At 45.3% G+C, this 23404-nt stretch overlaps 1 protein-coding gene across 1 annotated transcript in view; it reads right to left on the reverse strand.

The window, feature by feature from the left end:
- The window catches only part of LIAS (lipoic acid synthetase), a 212574-nt gene that overhangs the window by 70021 nt on the left and 119149 nt on the right, over window positions 1-23404 (reverse strand). The window contains exon 8 of the mRNA XM_078678318.1: window positions 165-310. Coding sequence (XP_078534444.1) covers window positions 165-310 — 146 coding nt within the window. The remainder of the gene's footprint in view (window positions 1-164; window positions 311-23404) is intronic.

A 23404-nucleotide genomic window follows, 5' to 3' on the forward strand; every position in this document is an offset into this window, starting at 1 on the left:
TAAGTCTTAGACCCAAACTGAAGTATGGTGAAGATGACTAGGGCTCCTTTACTGATTAGTACTGAATAACATTCAAATTAATAGTATTCAAACAAATTTGACATTGGAGTTTCCAGAGAAATCACATGTATTCATCAACAAAGAAGTGCCTGAGGTTGACTAACCGGTCATTGTGGTGTACACTTGTTCGTCTGTCTCCCCTAAACCCAGCATGATGGACGTCTTGGTAAGGACATCTGGCTGTACAGTCTTGGCATGCTTTAATACTCTAAGAGACTGATCAAAATTAGCACGCGGATCACGAACATGCCTATAAAACAATGGATGTTATAAAGAAGTTAGACACAATTTCAGGTAAATTAAAGTAAATGGTATATATGATATGGCAGGTATTTGTCGTATATATGGAACTTACTAAATTCCCCTCACTGAATATATGACTTGAGACTTCAAAATATATTTGGACCTCTTGACGCCTTACAGAGGAATACTATTTTAACTGCTCTGTAGCTCACCCAAGACCACTATGCCCACCACATATGTGCATGTCAGACAAAAGGCAAGAAACTGGAAAGTATACCATGGTGCAACATGTTTTTGAGTGCCTAAAACTCAAGCAATGCACAAATATGAAAGGTGTGTTATAAATCAAACAATTAAATCAAACACAATTTAACAATTACACAATAGCAGACAAATGTTCAAGTTGACTTCACTTTTCCTAAGAGTGAAATTCTTTGTATGCATAACATTGGATGCAAAATCAGGAACTTCTGTTAATAATTGACATGCTCAATAAATATTTCTAGCATCACTGTTCACATCAATGGTTTTCTCTCTTCTTTTTGTTTAATAATTACCCTGGCTACAGACATTACATAAGTTCCCATCAAAGTTGTTACTTTACAGCTGTCTACTGACTAATCTACAAGGGTCTCTGGCTCTACAAGCTTGTGCTACACGCCTTGCCAATTAATGCACAATACATGACGTTACCACAATGTCTCTGAGATAGAAGGGTACTGTCATGCCATCACCACCTGAAGTGTACGGAAAGGTTGCTTACCTGCAATCCTAGTTCTTCTGCAGAATTAGCGTTACCATCATCCAGAGTATGAGGGTTTAGATAGAAGTTCTGAAGTCACTTTCTGCTTGCAATATATTCTTCCCTGCTTCTATCTCTTTCTCGATTATTAACGGGTACATATGTCATACAATAAGTTAGTAACCACTTTTAGGATTCTTTCAATATGTTAACCAGTCTCTCCGTTTCTGCGGCGCCAATACTGTGCCCATTTTTCTCATATTTTGGAATGCTTTTGAGGGTGATAACGAACTTTCTTAAATGGAAATTCACGAATGCAGAAGGTGTGGACCCCTGCTTTCATCTAGCAATACTGGAGACTGTGTTCTTCAAATTTTGAGCAACACCTCATTCTGCCAGTACATGCTCAAGATTCAGCAGGACGTTCTCACCCTATGTGAAGCATTCATCTTCCAAGATGTTTAGCAATGCCAGTTTCAGAGAAAAGTCAACATGATGACCCAGGACTACCCGCAATGTTTCTGCTAAGGCTCCCCAAATGGGGCGAATGATTATATGTGACCAAATCATATCAAAGAAATCGATTTCTTCAGTCGGGTACTTGAGGCAGACCGGAGTATACCTCCTATTCATATGTCATAGAAGTTTCAGGGAGAAATAGATCTGGTCTAAATATTTAAATTGAAATTGCATCAGGTGATAACTGGTGAAAATGTATACCTTCCTCAGTGCCATGATTGAGAACATCTATTCCTCCTCCTCTAAATGATCCAAATCTGCCTCCCCTGCCAGCCTCAGTCTGCCAAATGTATTTGGAGTGTTTATGATGAGGGATCTATACATCCTAAAGAGTGTTCTTATTTCTAACTGTTGCGACCTGGTTAGTCTGGCTTCCAGTGTGTTGAATGTTATGTTATGTTATGTTAAAAGATTTTATATAGCGCGACTAACACCTGAAGGTTTCTTGGCGCTTGTGCTGAGGGAGCGGAGAAACAAGTGAGGAACAAGACTAATTATAGGCCTCAGTAAACAGAAAGGCTTTGAGGAGGGATCTAAACCTAGTGTAGGGGGAGGACAGCCTTAGAGAAAGGGGGAGGGCGTTCCAGAAAGAAGGAGCTAAAAATGAAAACCTAAGGCCACCGTGTTTCTTCCTCTTGAATCTTGGGACTGACAGTAAAGCCAACTGAGACGAGCGAAGGTTGCGTGAGGGGACATATGGGTGAAGGAGGGAAGAAATGAAAGAGGGGCCTCCGCCTGCAAGAGATTTGAAGATTATGCAGCCCAGTTTAAACTTGCAGCGCGCGGTGACCGGAAGCCAACGAAGACTTTTTAAAAGAGGGCGAACATGTTGATGTCTGGGTTGGCGGAAAATGAGACGGGCGGCCTGAAGGCAGGTGCTTCTTGTATAGTGACAAAGTAAGGAGCAAGGGCGTGCCTAAGTTGTATATAGCAATAGAATTTCGAATACATTAATCCAAGCTCCTCTCAGAGCTCCACAAATGATATAACCTGGTTGGAGGACACCACAACCTCCTCCCTGCCTCACCTGCTGAAGCTCTGGTTTCTACAGTGCATCTGTTCACCTATTTAATATGTAAGAGACACTCGCCAAACAAATAATATGTTGGTTGTTGAGGGGACTCCGAAGGGTGGTTCCCCACCATATCAACAGCAAATCTAAGAGACCTATACACCCATAGTTCAATTTTGTACGTTGTGTCAAATGAGGGACCAAAGAACTATTCATCAATTACAGCTAAGTACATAGCCTTCTAATATGATGTAAAGTCAGCCATGCCTAATCCTTTATGAAAGGTAGATTTGTAACAATTTCCCATCGCCACCCTCAAGGTTCCATTCTGCTACAGGAAGGCTTTAATAGAAGAGGTGATATTCTTAAAGAAGGAGGAATGAAAGTAAAAGAGATAGCCTTGCTATTAGTGACTCAACTGTATGTAATATCTGGTACTCTGACTTTGTGTTCTAGTTTACATGCTAGCCAAGTATACACACTGGGGGGAAAGGCGGGGGGGGGAATGTGGCTAGTCAGACAAGATGGCGGACGCAAACTCCTAAGGCTCCATGTCTATAGCCGTTTATGATGACTTATCCCATAAAATCACGCATAATCTGGCCAGCAATCGATGTAAGACCCTTCCCAGTGCTCGGTGCACTTGAACCTGATGAGTGCAGAAGCAGCATGGCAGAGTGAGTGGTCTCAGCCAACGCTGGATCGCTGGTGCATGCGGCTGCAGTGAAGCGGCATTGCCATGTCGGAGTACACATTACACGCCTCCTGTGAGAGGGAGGTGTGGAAACTGACGATTCTGCTGCAGCGTTGCTGAGGAGGGAGCGCGCTGGTGGCAGCAACGCTCGTGGCCCTGAAGGAGAGCCATGGCTGAGGCGTAGTAGGTGCACCTGTGCTGGATGCTGGGTGGGCGGAGATGAGTGAGCCAGATCCTCTGCGCCGAGCCCGAAGTAAGTGGAGCGGGCAGCTGCAGCCGTATCACAGGCCCAAAACAGAGGGGACGGCTTAGCCTGTGCAGACGGTGCAGAGCATTGGGGTGACGGTGGAGCCCTGGGCTGATGAGTACATCCTGGTACTGGAGTGAGTGAGCGTCGCAGGAGGCCTGTGTTCGCAGCCTGCTGCTAACTGTGCCAGCCTGGGGAAGAGAAGATTGCCGTGCACTAATCATCATAAAACGACACGCACCCTGAGGTGAGTCCTAACTGCTTGGCGGATCGCAGTGCCCTGGGGGCCTCAAGTGGGGCACGGAGGCCGACTGGGTTTGGCCCCCACCACAGTGATACCGGGTCAGGTTCGGGGTACGGACAGGGCCTCGGCCCCAATGAGACAGTGCACGGGTGGCACGGGATTGGCGGGACTACAAGGCCTTTCCCTCCCTGCTCTGGGCCCAGAGTAGCCCCCAGTGTATTGCTTGATAGCCAGCTGGACACAGGGGCACGTGGGATGTCTAGAGAGGTACAGTCCGCAACACAGTAATACACATTGTGATATGCAGTGGACAATTGGGGCCCAATAAAGTCGGACGAGACATGGAGGTCAGTTTGCGCAAAGAATCAACAACAGAACCCTGCCGACACTATGGAAAAGGTCCTATAGGAGGATCCTAAAATGTAAAGAGGGCAACATAGTGTAATTTCAGAGCCAAACAACACATCATAATATTTATATCTTTTATTTATTAACTTTTTAATTTATATTTTTCGATTTCATGATTTCTCAGATTTAGCAAATAGCATTACAAACATTAAAATATGCACAAGTTCAATCAGACTTCGTAATCAATATAACAAATACAGTCCCACAAACACCGCACACATCACACACTCACAACAATATCGATTCAGCTACCTATCAATCAATCGATCTTTCACACATCCATACACAGAAATATAAATGGTACATAAACGCCTTTAACTGGAATCAAGATGGACAATGATTCATTAACAAAAGGGGTGTGGGGCAGGTAAGGAAGGGAAAAGCAGGATCGTAGAAGACATAAGCAATCCTGCCACCAACAAGAACCACGCCATGGAGGTCAGTTTGCCAGAAAACAGAAATGGGCATAGGTCTCTCAACAGTGGAGTGCCCACAGGCATGAGAAATGCGCAGAGCCCCCCCACTACAGAAAAATGGGGAACTTCATGCATTCAAGCGAACACATGTACCCACAGCCCTACCATTTGTTATGCTAATTAAAGCAGAAGAGAGTTGGCACGATCCCACTCTACTCAAATACTGCTCAGAACAGATCAGGAAACAGGCATTGTTGCACCCAGGTCACACAATAAACGGTCCTCACATTGGTTGGACCCCGCCAGTGCCTAGCTGTGCCTGCCGGCGTGTTAGAGGATGTGCTGCAGGGAGCACAAGCCCAGATAAAATTAAGTGCCACCACTTCGCAGGATACAATCCCATACAGATTTTGGCCAGGGATATTATAGTAAGAGACAGCCAGCGCTGTGCTGGTCGTAAACATTTCATGCCTTCAGCGTAAAAACTGCCCATGGGCCGTCTACGATCAAACGCCCTGCAGACAGCTGTACACTAGGATGCATGCAAGGCTTCACATGTAATGTAGAGGGTGACAAACACCCAACAGACTCCACATTCGGCAATATCCACTACACTGGACTCTGTCCTAGCTGCAGTTGAGAAAATAGGAACAACGCTGGCCGAAAATCGCACATCCCTGGAATCAATAATAGACAAAGTCACTTCTGACTTTACACAGTTAAGGGCGGGCCATAGTAAGCTAGCTGACAGAGTACATGCTAACTAACTTTCTCTAACAAATTTACAACCAACTACCCATGGTCACAGAGCAGCAATACAGGACCTCTTAGACCAAGTGAATAACTTGGAAGACAGGCTGAAGGACGCGCAGGGGCACTTGCGCCACAACAATATCAGAGAGGTGGGCCTTCCGGAGGGAGAGGAGGGACAAGACTCATTGATCTAGATTGAGCGCTGGCTGAGGGAACTCCTGATAGAGGGAACGCGGTCGTCTCAGTTCATGGTAGAGCGCGCCCAAAGAGTACCGGCCCGCAGACCACCACCGGAGGCCAGGCCACAACCGCTCCTGTTCAAAAGGCTGAACTACAAAGAGAGAGCTACCGTTCTGAGGAAAACACGCAAGGAAAACGACATTAGGATCCAAAATGCTTGGATCATGAGGTTTCCTGATTATGGAAAAGACACACAATTGATGGACGGAAGCAGAACAAATCAAAACATTCACTCCCATTCAAGAGATCTGGGTTAAATCCATCATTCTTTTGCTCACCCTGCCACCTCAGTTCATGCAAATCAGTCTTGACTCCGTTGCTGTATGGGAACAGTCCAGCCCGAACTGCCAAGCCAGGTCCTCCCTGGGCCGGAAAGAAGCATCCTCGGACCAGTTTCAGGGTTTCACCCCTCATCAGCCAGGACAGCTTGAATCCAGTGGCACAGTGAGCCCAGGACCCACGTCTGGGCATACCTGGCGCACTTAGGGCGAGAAAGCAAAAGACACACAATTGATGGACGGAATGCAGAACAAATCAAAACATTCACCCCCAGTCAAGAGATCTGGGTTAAATCCATCATTCTTTGGCGCACCATGCCACCCCAATTATGCAGCGCAGGTGCAGAGACAGCGGTCTTTTTGTACGGTAAAACGGCTGCTCAGAGAATTAGATATTCAAATTTCTCTGCTGTTCCCAGCCTGACTGCGGATAGCTGCAAAATGCGCTACTCACTTCTTTGATACGTCATCAGATGTTTGGGACTGGTTAGCGGACGGTTAGAGGACTGGTTAGGTATGGGGCTCAAGCTGTCTGCTGAGCCAATGACACCCCAGCGAAACAGAATGGGTCGGCGCCGTGGCAGAGGTCTTGGTCGCCCTGCGCTGCCATCAGCAGGTCCTGACTTAGAGCAAAGATTAACGGAGAGGCGGGAAGCACTCCATGTGGCAGCAGCGATTCGATCCGCAGCACAGGGTTCAGATCAGGAGGCAGTGTCCACAAGATCACAGAGTAAAGATGACTCTACTCCCACACGGTCCGAAGATCTGGACTACCTAGCTTACCAGATGTCATGCCGCAGACCTCAGACAATATATAATTTGATCAGTCACAAGCAGACTGAAAATTAAACAGTGTCACGCAACCCATGTGTGCAACAATGCTCCAATCTAGTGTTCAGCACTTCATGCTGTACACGCGGTGCAGGGGATGGCCCGCTTTTTGGCTGGGTTGAGGCTAGAATTATGCAGGACATGGCGCTCTCTGCTATCAGATGGTGTGCACACTATAACTAAAACTCTATGGAGAACACCTGTTTCACTTTTATTTTCGACACCCCAAGGAGCACTGAATCCACTATGCATCCATGCTATCCTATTGCAATAGGTGCAACACACACGTAACATGACTCATGCGAATATTCTCTCATGGGATGTGGGAAAAATACGCATGCCGGCGCACAGATACTCTATATAATCATACTTACAGAGCAGATCCACCAGCATAGCACTCCTACAGGAAACGCACCTGACCCGGGTAGAAGCCTATCGCCTCTGTCGATTGTGGCGAGGTCAGGTATAAAACACCAATTACTCCTCCCAGACTAGGGGAGCCTTGGTAAGCAGGGGTTCCTTATGTGATGGAGGAGAAAGAGACTGACGCAGAGGGCAGACACATATTTACGAAAGGCAGGCTGAATGGCCAAAGTCTCCTTATTGGATCGGTTTACGCTCCCAATATAGAACAGAAGTCATTCTTTCGTACGTTAACAGAGGTCTTGGCCAGCTGGAGTGGAATTCCCTGGCTGATAGGAGGCAACTTTAAATCGGTGCTGGATGTAGAGCTAATTCGGTTGTTTACCCTCCTGACACGGACCACAGCTGCGGCAAACACACGATCGCTGACTGAGTGGCTAGCTCATTGGTCTTTGGCTGACACTTGGCATACTCGCAACGCAGACGCGCGCATCTACTTTTTCTATTCCCCAATGCATGGCTTGCATGTAAGGCTGGACCACATAGTGGGGTCGCACAACCGGTTTCCTCTTATCAGGGGGATTGAATATCTCGGACGCACGTATTCCGATAACAACCCCCAGCTCTTGCAACATAAATGGGAGGGGGGCCCACCAGCCATCCCCACCTGGCGCCTTCAACCAGTGGCACTGAAAGACCAGGAATTCCGTGCCTCCTTGGGGGTTGAGACCACGGAATACTTTGAAGTAAACAACGGCTCCATGGGTGATGCGCTGCTAGAGTGGGACGCTTTTAAAGTAACTACTAGGGGGCGTTGTCTAGGACTCACCTGGAATATTCATAAGCAATTAAGTGAAGCACTTAGCAAAATAGAGCGCCAGCTGCTGTGATACGAAACCAGCACAGATGCGGACACACATAATACATGCAGCAATGACGCGCCATTATGCAACACTCTACCAGTCGTCGAAGCGATGTGACGAGCATCGACTAAGTGCCTTCCTAAACTCAAAAAAGCCTACCCAAGGTAACCCCCAAGCAGTGCAAGACATTAGACACCCAATCTCCTCTGATGAAATATGTGATGCGGTTGCAGCACTGGCGACAGGAAAAACTCCTGGGCCAGATGGGTTTCTGACCAAATATTATAAGGCGTGTGCTGCAACATTGGTTCCACGCCTGCACACCCTTTACACTATGGCACTGGCAGAGCTGAGATGCGCGATGGAAGTCTAGTATCACTGCCAAAATCGGATGGGGACCCCACAGAATTGAGCTCCTATAGATCACTAGCAATCCTAAATGCAGACTGTAAGGTGCTGGCAAAAATCCTAGTGGACCGGCTGGTGCCCATGATCCCAAGTCTCGTCCATGCGGATCAAATTGGCTTTGTGCCCTCTCGAAGCACTTCCTTAAATCTGAGGCGCTTTTTCAGAGTCACCACATATTCTGTGTCCCATTGGCCACATTTGGTATGTCTAATATTAGACCTGGAGAAGGCCTTTGACTCCCTGGAGAGGGAGTTTCCGTTTGCCGCCCTAGTTCGAAATGGCCTTGGTTCAACCGCATGGTTAAGCTGCTGTACAGGGAGCCGACGGTACGGGTACAAACAGGCCCATATATATCTGAGCCAATTTTGGTGAGAAGAGGGACCAGACAGGGATGTCTGCGGTCCCCACTACTTTTCTCACTAGCCATAGAGACACTAGCGGAGGCTATCCGCGCTGGCGCGGACTGGAGCATCCCAATAGGGGATGGCACGGCCAGAATCTCACTGTATGCAGACACCTGCTGGTGAACATTAGAGATATCCGATCAATTTCTCTGTGACTAGCGCACACTTTAGTAGACTTCGCCTCCATGTCGGGGCAGAGAGTTAATGCAGCAAAGTAATGTTTATATCCTTTCAATGATACATGTCAAGACCCGATGCATATACTTAATGGGGTACATGTACAGTGGAAAGTTGACACCTTCCGCTACCTGGGCATATGGATATATAGGCAACAGATGGACCTCCTGGTATGTTAACCTGGGCAGAACACTGACCGTCGTCCGTTCTCAAACATCCTTCTGAGGCATGCTTCTGCTGTCAATAACGGGCCAGGTGGCTCTCACAAAGATGGTGATCCTTCCACGGTTCCAATATTATTTAGCAAATTTACCTCTATACATCCCCCGCTTGTTTTTCTTACCCGCGAGAAGACAGAGACTTTATTTGGGGAGCTCTCGACACCTAGTAACAATAAAGAAACTCTACCTGCCCACAGACCAGGTAGGCCTGGCGGCACCAAACATGGAACAGTATTACCTAGCGGTGCAATTGCAGTGGGTGGCAAGGTGGCTCGCTGATCGCCAGCTCTGTGATACAGCAACCACACAACTACTCTGGTCCTTAACTGCTCTGACTATGCTGTTTCACCATTGCAAAAAATTGAGACCACTGGGGTCACCGCTGCTTAATATGGCATACAGATGCTACTGCAGGAGCCTGTACATCACCCGGAGTGTGAAGCCATACGCGCCTGCTTTACCACTGGAGGGCACACCTAAGGGACACATCACAACTACGGCAGTCGAACTACGTAGTTGGCGGGATGCAGTTTTCCAGGATATGGAAGACTTGTATCAGGAGGCTACCCTAATATGCTACATTGGTTGAGGAAGATGGGTTGTACCCAGGCCAACTCCTGCTACAAAACTCGCTCTTGGCTGCCCTTGCCATTAAATGGGGGTACTTGATCAGCGAGCCACCAGTACATCTTACTATCCAGTACTAGCATATAATGGGGTGGGGTGGGCATCTCACACGGTGGTTTGCCGCTTCCCTGAGACAGCACACTGCAATCACACTGGTGCCACTGCAACTTCACTGGGAGAGGCATCTGAACCACCCACTCATGGACCCCGAATGCGCCTCGGTGTTCGAGGGTCCTGTCAATATTCCCAGGAATGCGCGCCTACGCCAGATACAATTCTACATTATGAAGAGGGCATACCGCACTCCTGCTCAAATTAATTGATATTTTAGCCACATTGACGCTGCCTGCCCCTGCTGCCACCTTACAGACGCAGACCTATTGCACATGTTGAGGGAGTGCCCCAGCCTATGGGGATAATGGAGGGAGGTAGCAGACGCCCTTTCTCAATGCACGGATCGCACCCTTCCCTTTGAATGAAAGACCTATATCCTACACCTTTATAGTAGAAGCCAAAAACCTAAGTTGATATCCTGCTTCCTCGACCTAGGAATTAAAGTGGCTAAGAAGCTGATCACCAGGAAATGAAAGGTCTCTGAGTCCCCTCACATATTGATGTGGAGGCGTTCCATGTTACTAGGGCTAAAGCAGAGAGTGTTGCTCTACGGCGAGAGAACACACCGGACATTCCTAAGACTCCAATAGCTACAAGCTGGGATGAGATATTGATTGAGCTGCAAAACATTCACAGCACTGACAGACACACAGCTCTTGAGTGACAACAATGCCTCGTAACACACACTGGTGGGGGGAGGGGGGTTATAGACTCTGAAGAAGATGTAGTTCTGGGTTAATGACTGTCAGATACGACTGCACATTATATAGCACAAATCTTAGGGCTTACACCAGACTCCCCTTTCAAATAACAGCAAAGGAGGCACATCGACCAGGGGGACCAGGAAAAGCTCCTTATATGGCCGTCACGCGTAGCCTGCAGAATGGTATTAGGACTATACAGGAAGACATCATACCTAGAAGCCTTTTGAAGAGGCATACTTTTCTCTCTTCCGGTTTCATTATTTACTTTGCAAAGCACTCCCATCTCTCTATTGATGGGAATGCTTTGGTGCTTACTCTTTGGTGGTCTACTAAAGCTACTAAAATACAGAAGGGATTAAAAACCATTTGCTTTTAATTGGAGGCCTAAGGACTTGAAAAGCTCAATATAGGCTTTGACCGAGTTGTTAGTAGACTTTGTAGACGGTCCTTTAAGCATCCAGTCCTCTAGTTAAGGGTAGACCTGATGACCTAGATGTTATAGGTGGGTGGCTACAGCAACTAGACATTTGGTAAACATTCTGGGTGCGGATAAGGGGCCAAAGGGAAGCATTTCAAACTGCCAGTGGCAACTGACTACATAAAGGATTAGGACTTTGTGATGCTTATTGTGAATAGGAATGTGGAAATATGCACAGCTGAGATCTTATGTCATGTATTTGTTTCTCATTAGCAAACGTAAAATATCTTAGAATGTGAGCATTCTGAATGATTACTTTAATAGCTATAGATTGAGTTGGCATGAATCTCAAATGGACCTCCACTTTTACGCTGTTTTCTTTTCACGATGAAGTATCTGGAATAATATCCCACATTTTAATGATCTTTTGGGACCATGTCTATAGCTCCCGTCTGTAGAATCTTTGGAATTTCTGCCTTCAATAAATGAAGGTGACTGTTTTATTTGTGATGGTGAAGTTGTTGGAAGATGTTGAATGAACTCCAGTGTATGGTTATAATGGATGATGTCCACCACCCATCTGTCTGTAGTGACTGCCTATTAGTTGTTGTAGAAGGTAGATATTCTGCTTGATACAGGGCCTGATTTCTGTCTCGGAGTCTTTTGGTATCCGGTGCCTGGCGATTGTCAGTGACGTTGGGTGTCCTGATGCTTTTGTTATGCTGTTCCCTTTTGTGGCTGTCTCAATAGGGCTCTTGTCCATGCTTACAGGAGTATGGTTGTTGAGGGGGTGCAGAATTGTGGAGGCTGATATAGAGGTTGCTATGGTTTATACTTATAGCCTTGATACAGACCTCTGAATAATTGTGTTCTGTCTCATCCTCGGAAGGACTGAAGCTTCCGTTGGTGGTAGAGCACCCAGAGAGCTGTCTCTGTATACTCTGTGATACCTTGAAATACATCATCCACATGCCTACCAAACTGCTATTTGCCATCGAATGGCATGCCCATGATCTTATCTTAGGCCTCTGGACTGAAAGAAGTGGTCCGTTGCCATCACTTGCTTCCACCCTGAAGCTGATGTTTGAGACATCCATTGCTGAATGTATGAGTGCAGTTGATGCTTTTTTCTCATTCACGGAGGATGGCCTGGACTTCTTGCTTTTCATCCTGCTTTAACAATTCCAGATACAGAGCTATGTCGGACCACATGTGCCTGTCCTATGTGCTTACAATTACCATCAAACTGCGGTTTTACAACGGTAGACCAAATGATTTTCAGAGGGAGGAGCACGAACAAGAAAATCTGGATAAATGAAGAAAACTAAAAGAGAATTTAAAATACTCTCCTGGAATGTAAATGGGATGAGAACAAAAAGCAGAAGAAACAAAATCTTGGAATATCTCAGAACAGCAGAAAGCGAAATCATAATCCTACAAGAGACACATTTACTAAAAATGGAATGGGACCAAATAATAAAAACCCTAAACTGGGTCGATTTTCTTGTATGTACCACACAAGAATGCAACATCAAAGGAATCGCAATAATCGTCAAAAAATCACTCAAAGCTAATTTGGACTCAGCAGAAGTAGACAATAAAGGAAGATGGGCAATAGCAAAAGTTTTGATAGGGAATAACCCACTCACAATATCGGGATATTATGGACCCAATCTTGATGATGAAGACCCGCTACGGAAACTCTACTCTCATTTAATACAAGCCACCTCTCCAATAATTTTGGGGGGAGACTTTAACCTCGTAATGGACCCAAACAATGATAGATCCCCACCAGGGAGACATGCAAATCTACCAAAAATGAGAAAATGGATCGGTATTCTTAAAAGGGATTTAGAACTGACGGACATTTGGAGAGAAAGAGGGGATAAATCAAACCCATTCACGCTTTATAACAAAAAATTGGGGCACAGATCAAGAATTGATTATTTCCTAGTTGATCAAAACATATCAAACAGTGTAATAAACCTAATTCACCTACCAGCCCACCTATCAGATCACTCTGCGGTCCAATTAACACTTCAAATAAAATTAGTAGAAATACAAAGAAGGTTCACGGTAGAAAGAGCAATCTTACTTGATCAACAAAGTATGAAAGAAATTGAACTGGAAACCACAAACTTCTTTGAAAATAACAAAAATGGTACAACAAAACAGATAACTTGGGACGCATATAAAGCCGTATTAAGAGGAAAATTACTAAGCCTAGGAGCATATAAAAACAAAAAAACGAGACAAGAAATAACAGACCTGGAGGAAAGCATCAACCTCATTGATATTCAAATAGTAACAGAACAAGAAACACAAAAGAAAAAAGACCTAGAACTAAAAAGGAAAAATCAGAAAGAAAAATTAGAAGACTTACTAGAAGACAGATTACGCAAAAAATGGGAATCAAGCAAACTTGCAAAACACGAATATGGGGAAGGATGTGGTAAATGGCTCTCTTGGAAATTAAAAACAGATAAAAACAGGAATAAAGTAAAACAAATTCACCAAGAAGGACAAACGAACCACAGAAGAGAACATAATTAGACAAGAGTTTATGAAATTCTTTACAGAACTATACACAGAAGATACAAGTCCAGAGGAAAACCAGATAGACTCATATTTGAAAGACATTCCTTTACTGGCCCTCACAGAAGAAGAAAAGAAAGAACTAAATAAAGAGATCTCAATGAGTGAAGTAGATGAGGCTATCAGAACTCTAAAAAAGGGAAAAGCCGCAGGGCCAGACGCCCTACCAAACGAGTTATACATTAATTTAAAAGATACCCTACTTCCACATATTACGGAACTAATAAACTTGATTTTTAAACAACAAAATAAAATACCAGATTCTTGGAATGATGCAATAATTACAATCATATTAAAACCTGGAAAGGACCCCGCTAGATGTGAATTATATCGACCCATATCGCTGCTCAATGCAGATTATAAAATATTTACAAAAATTATGGCATCCCGACTGGGGAAAGTAATGAATCAACTTATTCACCCAGATCAAAAGGGATTCATTAAAGGAAGACAACTGCATGAAGTTACACATGAGCTTGTGAGCTCCATTGACACTACGCAAAAAAAAGTCCCACTTACTATACTCACCATCGACGCCGCAAAGGCGTTCGACAGAGTCAACTGGACTTTCCTAGAAAAAGTTATGACCAAAAATAATATAGGTCAATCTTTCATGCATGTGGTAAAACATATCTATAAAACACCAAGGTCAAAAATCTTAGTAAATGACAGCCTTACTGACAATGTCAATATAGAAAGAGGAACAAGGCAGGGTTGTCCCCTCTCTCCCCTGCTTTTTAATCTATATATTGAACCATTGGCGAACAAACTAAGAAACACCAAAGAGATTACTCCCTTCCAATATCAGAGATGGAACAAGAAAATTGCATTATATGCAGACGATTTAATGATTTTTATGGACGATTACATCAAGTCAAAGACATCAATAGAAGAAATCATAAGCGAGTTTGGGAAAGTTTCAGGCTATCTGGTAAACCATTCAAAGACCGAGATTATGACATGGAATACACAATTCCAAAGCTCAAATATCAAAAAAGAAATAAAATACCTAGGGATTCTAGTGAATCAAGACCTGAATAAAATAACACAGCGAAACCTGAACAAAGTAACTGAGGAGGTAAAAAAATGACTCGAAGTATGGTCTAGTCTACCACTAACCTTGATAGGAAGATCGAACATCATCAAAATGTCAATAGTACCAAAATACACTTTCCTCTTTAACACGATCCCTCTAGAATTTGCGAAACCGCTCTTAAAAAAACCACAGAGAGATATCATCAATTTCATATGGGCCTCAAAGGGAATTAGGATTTCGTGGAAGAAACTCAGGAGAGGAAAACAAGAGGGAGGACTATCAAGCCCAGATCTGGTGGAGTATTATAAGGCATTCCAGTTCAAAAATACACGGATCCTACTAAGAAGTCATCAACACTATCCAAAATACTTACAAGCAATGACAGACAGAGAAGATCATTTTTTATTCAAATTTGGCCATCCTAAATACTTTAAAAAAATAAAACTAAAGACCCTAAGAGAGGCAGCAAAATTGTGGGCACAAATTAGAGCAAATTTGAAAATTCAATATTACAGTGTAATGGCCCCAATATGGGACTCACCGGGAACACCAGAATGCCTAAAGGATGCAATGTCAATCCCCTTAAAACAAGCCAATATCAATTACTGGGGTCAACTATTAGAAAACTCAACTTTGATCACGTGGGAAAAATGTCAATCTCTCACCAAAGGGTCAGTGTCCAAGTTTAAATACTATCAAATATCAAGCTGGGCGAAAACCACCACTACTAACAATCAAGAGGATGTAAAGCTGGAAAAAGAAATGGTAGAACTCTTAACAATCACTAAGGAAGTGGCAAAGTGGTACTGGGCGTTTATTATGGCAGGAGAGGGAGACAAGAGGATGGAAGATCAAATCTGGGGGAGAGAACTACAACTGGATGACTTAGATACAATCTGGGAAAGATCCGTGGAAAAATGTTGGTCAACTCTAAAATCTGTTGCACTAAAAAGGAACCACCTTTACACAATCCATCGCGCATACTGGACTCCGAAAAAACTGTCTAAATTCAAAAATGCAGGAGTAAAAAAGTGCCCGAAGTGTGGGGAAGAAAAGGCAGATGACTTCCACATGTTCAGAAACTGCCCCCTACTGGAAGAATTTTGGAAAGAAGTGGGTAAGACCATGAGCGTAATCATACAGACTCAGCTAACTGCAAGTACAACTTTTACCTTTTTTGGGATCGACGTCACAATGTGTAAGGGGGGACTAACAAAATGTCAGGAAAACCTTCTCTTTGTTTTAGTTGTTCTAGCCAGAAGGGAGATCTGTTTAAAATGGATTAGCCCACTGCCACCCATACATAGTGATTGGATGAATTCTGTCGTAAAGACCAACAAACTAGGCAGAAAAGGAAACATCAGAAAAAGATTTAAGTATTGGGAAATTTTCGAAAACTATGTACATTCCAACATTAGGTCAGTACTTACGGTCCTATGATTAACGCGAAAACAACATCTGGTAGACAAGTATGATACTTGTCGAGTAGTCTAAAGGCTAGCTCATCCCCGAATCTCCAAACCAGAGTTGGTACTATGTAAGGAACAAGGATACTCCTCTGAAAACCTCGGAAAGATGACAAACGTCCCAACCTCGAAAAACCAAGGGACAGTGTTGGTAACGAAAACAGAGGCAGAAACCTGAAACCCGAATACATAGAAATTTCGCAATATGAGGATAAAAAAAAAAAAAAAACAATTACCATGGCATTAAGCAGCCCTATTGACACAGCCGCCATGAGGAGAATTTTTTCCCCATCATGTCCATTCTGTGGCATTCTAGATCCTGTGGTGCTGCACAAGGTGCCTTCAATTTTCTGAATCAACTTTGTGCTAAATACATGATAACACAATCAGTCTTAGGGTCAACCAGGAAGCATAAAGGTGGATTTTCGTCGAGGTATTTATATTTTTTATCAATTTGCAGTACTGCATCTCCTATCGTAGCCAATGTTTGCAATGTGTGATCTATTAATGGCGTTGCCTTTTATCAACCTCAAGGATTCCATGAAATTGTCAGGAAACAGTCAGAGCCAGATTCAGCAAGGTTTTGCGTTGCTCTTCGACCAGGCAAGGGGAGACAAGGGCAACACAAAACTTAAGTAAGATTTATGAAGCCATGGAATGCCATCTTGTAGGACCCTGCATGGCTTGATAAATCCGGAGTAACTCAAGGCAGTGCAAATCGCTGCCGTGAGTTAATGTGCCCCAGGGAGACATTACATGGGTCCAGCGTGGGTGTCCCATGCATCCACTCATGGATTTTGGCACATTCCCAGATTTACCATTAGTGGTAGACCTGGGAATGCGTCAAAATGCTATGAATCCTCAGGTGAGGCGCAATGAGGAGATATATCTTTATTTCTCCTCATGTTTTCCTTTTTCTTCGTGTGCTGCAGTCTGCAGCACACATAGAAAGAGAAAAATGCCTCTGAGGATTGTTTTTGTGCAAAACGGTCTCCCTTCCTACAACAGAGGTATCTTGCAACAGGACGCATGGGTACTTGCGTTGGCGTTAGGCTGCTAATTGGTGCAGAGGACAGGAATACACCATATCTTTATAGATATGGTGCATTCCTGCCCTCCCTCTTTCACATAGCGCAGAAAGGTGTCTTGCAGCGTAGTGCTGCGTGAAAGTTTGATAAATATGACCCTCAGTTTCTTTCACTGCCAATACTATCAGTCGGTGAATCCGCAAGTGGGGGAGTTTGCCGGTGTGCGACTGGTAGGGTAAAATCCTCTCCTTTGTCTCTCCTCTAAAGGTCTGTAGGGCATACTTCACAATCTTCCACATCTGTATATTGTTCATCCTCTGATGGGTCTACCTCGATGGGTGATTGAGGCACATTTAAAAACTGTTGTACCACATGACATGGAGTTTGAGGTGGATAGTGATCACCTCCCGGTGATGCTCTTGCTGCAGGTGCCAGAGAACTAGTCTCTTGTTGAGGCGGAACAGATGCAGGCCCCGGTTGTAGGCCAGTTGGAGAGCATGTAATATTCTTCAATCATGTACCCAAGTTATTTAACAGGTTCCACTAGTACTCTCATCATAGTTTTTTCTCATAGGTCTGCTATGCACCTACATAAGGGGCATGGTGGCTGGAGTAGTATTCCTTGTCTTACCATCTTTGGGGTATGAACTGTGGGTGCTATATCTCAGGTTGTTCTGGAGAATAAGCTTATTCCTCCTCTGTGTACTAGCATAGGACTATACAGTGTACTAGCACTGGACTATAAGCTGCTCCATAGAGAACATCTGGATCAGAATGCTGCACCGCATTCTTGTCCAGAAGCGTCGGCGGAGGCTGAATCAGTATCTTGCTTGTGGAGATATTTTCTGGGCGTAGTGGTATATTCGATGGCGAAAACTTCAACTGGAGTGTCAATGAATGTATTGTGTTTTCTTTTAAATGTCTTTTTATTAAACAAAAATCAACAGAAACACATCAGGGACATATTCCAAAATCTTACAAGTTATTTGATGACATTCCATACGTTCAAAATGTTATACAGTTGTGACAATTGGTGGATCAAGGGGACACGTGCAAATCCACATCATCTCGACCTGTCGGAGGGGCCCTGTATCGATTCCAGGACTCCCAAACATTACTCCACTTCCCCAGGCACCCCCTGGCGGAATATACTGACCTTTCCCTAAACAAACACCAGTTCAGATCCTCCATCCATTTATCAATCCCGGGCGGCTGGCTGGCTCCCCACAATTGGGCATTATTACGCTTTGCTATCATGAACGCCAGCGTTGCCCATTGCTTTTTATATGTGTTGAGGTCTGTGGGCTCCAAGACGTTTAGAATGCACCTGCGGGCTGCATTTCTATCTCCAGGACTGCTCGCAGTGTGCTGTGGACCCGTCCCCAAAACGCCTGTACACCTATACAGTGCCACAATATATGCGTGAACGTCCCCAGTTCCCCACACCCCTCCTGCAGTCCCCGCTCTCCGAGCAGCCCATAAGGACCAGACAGGGCCCCGTGGCATACGACCTGGGTAAAATCTTTAGCTGCACCAATCTGAGCCTCATTGGAATTGCCACCACCCGCTGGGATGAAACCGCCTCCTGACAGTCCTTGTCATCTAGCTCCAACACATCCTCATTCCAATGCCTTCTTATGAGTACTAGCGGGTCCTCCATATTATTTATAAGCTTCTTATACAGTAGAGAGATAGTTTTCTCGAGAAGATGTCCGTCCAACACTCTGTCCTCTAGGGGAGAAGCGCCAGGGAGCGTGGTACCCCTGGGAATGTGTGTGAGCAACGCTTGTCGAATCTGAAGATAAAGGATGTACTCACCGTCATTCAGGTGATATTGTCGCTTAAGGGAATCAAATGTGTGAACTGTACCTTCCCCCCAAACATCCTTTACACGTGTGATCCCTATCAGGTCCCACTTGTCAAATCCTTTAGACTTCCATAAACTTCCCAACTTCTCCGAACTCCACAGCGGAGTGGCGAGTGTGAGCCTTCCTTCCCACTGGAGGTGCCTGTTGGCCGTATGCTACACCTGGACAGCATGCGCCGTGGGTCCTGTGAGCGGAAACCTGCGGGACCCAGTATATAATGCTCTAGTATAGTCGCCCCCGGTAGCTGCCAGCGATCCATAGCGTGACCAGTGTCATCTGGGGGCCCATATATATCCCGTGGTTTACCGCCGCCAACTGGGTAGCCCAGCAATATTTCTTTAGGTCCGGCAATCCTATTCCCCTGTCATACCAGGGAAGGGTAAGTTTAGAGAATGCTATGCGGGGTTTACCGTCCCAGAATAACTGTCTCTGGGGGGTCTCAATTTCCTTGAAGCAGGCTGCGGGAACCGGGTCCATAGCGTTCTGAAGTGCGTATAGGAACCGGGGCAGAGCCATCATTTTGAAAACACCCCTCTGCCTAAAAGGGAGAGTGGGAGCACCTTCCAGCACACCACATCACCTCTGAATCGCACCAGAGGGGGGCACAGGTTGTTAGAGTATCGGAGCTTCGGATCTAGCGTAATGTAGATACCAAGGTACTTGAATCCCACCGGGTCAATTTGTATCGGGCAATTGTTCGGGATGACTGGCGGGTTACCACTGAGGACAAAGAGTACCGATTTGGACCAGTTTATCGCGAAGCCTGAATACCTCCCAAAAATAGCCAGTACGTCCAGAAAACAAATCAAGGATCCCCTCGGGTTGGTGAGGTAAAGCAGAATATCCTCAGCGTAGAGTGAGATTTTGTCCTCCCGCTCCAGAGCCCATCGCATTTCGCGTATCGAACGGTCCTGCCGGACCCACATCGCCAACGGTTACAAGGCTAGAGCGAAAAGGACCGGGGATAGGGGACATCCCCGTCTGGTGCCTCTGCCCAGATGAAAGTCAGGAGACCTGCGATTAATTACTACCACTCGGCCCAGTGGGGCTGAGTAAATAAGGCTCACCCAACCCGTATATTCCGGGCCAAAACCCAGGTTCTCCAGCACTGCAAAAAGGTAGGACCATTCGAGTCTGTCAAATGCCATAGTGGCATCCAATGACACCAGCACCGCTGGCTCCTGAATCGTTGGGGCCCGACCCAGGACCCCATGATGCCGACGCAAATTGAGGGCTGTATTCCGATGCGGCATAAATCCAGACTGGTCTGGGTGTATCAAAGTAGTGATGACTTTGGCCAACCTCGTTGCCAGCAGCTTCGCAAGGACCCTAGGCTCCATGTTCAGCAAAAAGATAGGCCTGTATGATGAACAGCACAACCTGGGCTTGCCCTCCTTATGGATAACCACTATATTAGCAACTCGTTGGTCATATGGAAGTTGCCCCCTGTCTTTGCTTTCATTACACAGAGCGGAGGAATGGAGCAATTCTATTGGATCTCAATTTATAAAGTTCTATGGGAATACCGTTCGGCCCGAGGCCTTCTCAGAGTGCACTCCTCTGATGGCTTGCGCCAGCTCATCGTTCGTGAGTGGGGAGTCCAGTTAGTCCCGATGTTCGTCCGATAGCGTGGGCAATTGAATATCCTTGACCATCTCCCTATTGTCCTCTTCCGTATATCCCCCGCCGAACTATATACCCCACTATAATAGTCTGCAAACATATCGTCAATGGCCTGTGAGTCTGTAATCGTTCTGGAGACCTCCCCCTGTATTTAAGGCACTAACCGCGCGCCCATTCCCTTCTTTCAAGCCATGAAAACAACTTTCCCGCTTTATCTCCATGCTCGTATACCCTGCTTTGGACCTCGCCACTCTGCGCCCTGGCCCTGTCTCTTGCAAGACTACTAAACTCATCCTGTCGTAATTTTAAATGGTGAAGACCCTCAGGGGTTACCGCCTGGGATATCTCCCTTACTAGTTTTATCACTACCTCCTCCGCTTGTTCCAATTCAGCTTGTCGTTACTTTTTTTCCCTTACAATCAGAGATAAAACCTCTCCTCGAATAACAGTTTTAAACGCCTCCCACAAGGTTTATGCCGAATCCACCGTGCCCTGGTTTTCTTGGAAGTATCTGTCTGTGACCTTGGCTAAGTCCTTCTTCATGGTGGGATCCTTCATGGGCAATCCTGCCTGCATTGACCTGATCAAACTCTGGCTCCTGAGCCAAACTGGAGAGTGGTCCGAAATGCCCCTCCCCAGGTGCCGCACCTCCCGAACAGCGTACGCCTGAGTGGCCGGGACTAGAACATAGTCTATCCTAGACACGCTGTGTTGTGCGGACGACACAAGTGTATACTGCACGCTGCCTGGGTTACGCATCCGCCAGCCATCTACTAACCCCGTAGTCTCCAAATAGTCAGGACACCATCTCTGCGCAGGTCTCAGAGTTCTGGCGGGATGTCGATCCGTCTCATCGTCAACTACCGCATTGAAATCACCTCCCAACAGCAGGGAACCCAAAGGCAAAGTTAGGAAAATAGAGCCCAGGTCGTGGAACGTGTCAGACTGTAGGCCGGGTGGGACATAAATAGAGACAAAGGTGGCCGTTTTCCCCTCCCACTGTCCCGATATGCCAACGTATCTGCCCCGCTGGTCGGCCCATGTGGCTTGAATGGTCAGGGGAAAGGAATTTTTAACCAATATGCCGAACCCTCTCGACCCTGTTATGAATCCTGCATGTGCCACCATCTTGTAACCCCCTTTATGTAAGGCCATGCACCTATTCCCAATGAGATATGTCTCCTGCAAAGGCACAACGTCCGGGGAGTGACGCCTAATGAACTGGTTAACCATCCCCCTCTTGATTTTGTCACCCAGTCCGTTCACATTCCAGCTAAGCACATTTATCCCCGATCCCAGTCTATTGTTGGACATTGAACTGGTATAGAAGCGTCACTATCAATCTATGTATTGTTGACGGTGGTTGTGAGGCAAGACGTCAGCAAATCAGTCATTGATGGGTCCAATATCTTCTGCACTTGCTGCCTCCTCACCTTCCCAGCTGAAGACGAGTCTTCCTCAATGGAGGTCGTTACAGTCATTGACGGGCTCATGGTCGATGTTAGGATTACTTTCAGTTTTCTAGTCAGCTGTGAGGATTCTAGAGGCATTGAAGTTGGAGAATGCCATTTTCTCTGTTATTTTTGAGGGGGAAAGGCACACTTTTGGACATTTAAAGTACTTTTTGTGGAGTTCTTCCTCATGCTCTCCTGAGGAAAGCTCTTGAGGCTTGGACTTCTAGCTTGAGGATTCTGCTTCATCAGGCTTTATTTTTTTCTCCATTCTTCTCAAAATCAGAGGAACAGGCCCCAGATTCATTCCCTCAAGAGGGGGGTGCAAATGCTTAATTCTTTTGAATCTGAGAAGTGTTGAACGCCTTGGCAGAAAATGTTCTGACCTTGTGGTCTGGGTAGAGGCAGTATATGCATCTCCAGCAATGGTAACCAGAAAAAGAAACTCATTTAGTCTGCCACAGGAATCACAAGCATTAAAGACTCCTTTTGGATTTCTCCATTGAAGTCATTTCTCAGAGGTATTGGGTCCACCTAGCGACCAGAATAAACTAAAAGCTACAAAGAAACTAAAAGAAACTAAAGATAAAAAAAACTAGGAAAAAACTAAAGCATGTAAGGGGTACCCCGAAAGCCCAATAAAATGGCTAAAAGTTCACTTCACCACACTTGATGCGCAATGCTCAGTAACGACCTTCCACACAACCTGCAGTATAAATCTGAGGTTTGAAGTTCTCTGGGAGGAGTGAGTCAAAGAGCATTCTCACCTCATTGGCTGAAGTTTTGTGCATCTAGAATGGGCTAACAAAGAGGACACTGCCTATGGATTTTACAGCGGTCAGTGTCTAGTATTGCTATTTTAAAAATAGCGCGACTCCCACTTTGATGATGGTGAAGACTTCAACCATGGGAATTTATGAAAGATCCAGTGCTGGAGAACAAGCAATCTGCTATTATGATGTTCCCACTTAATTAATAGTGACAGACTCTTCTTTATCGGGTTGGGGTGCACATATAATTGTGAGCTTCAGGGAACTTTGTCCCAGAAAGAAAGGTCTTACCATTGTCAAACTGCTAGAATTCAGAGCAGTCCATCTTGTGCTCATATCTTTTCTCTGATCTCTCAAGACAAACTCCCTCTTTGTTCAAATGGATAACTCAACAAAAATAGGGTGTAGTACTTGAACTAGCGCGAGGAGAAGGAGAGAGATGGCAGATGATACTTGCCAATTTACATTAATTTTATTTTTGGATTCTCAAAGTTATTTTGGTTTTACAAATTGTATTTTCTAAAGTAAAGATGTTATATACATATTTAGTAAAAGTACTCAGAGGTCTAGGATATGTTCAG

This window comes from Lissotriton helveticus, chromosome 2_2, assembly GCF_964261635.1.
Source record: "Lissotriton helveticus chromosome 2_2, aLisHel1.1, whole genome shotgun sequence".
Classification (NCBI taxonomy): Eukaryota; Metazoa; Chordata; class Amphibia; order Caudata; family Salamandridae; genus Lissotriton; species Lissotriton helveticus.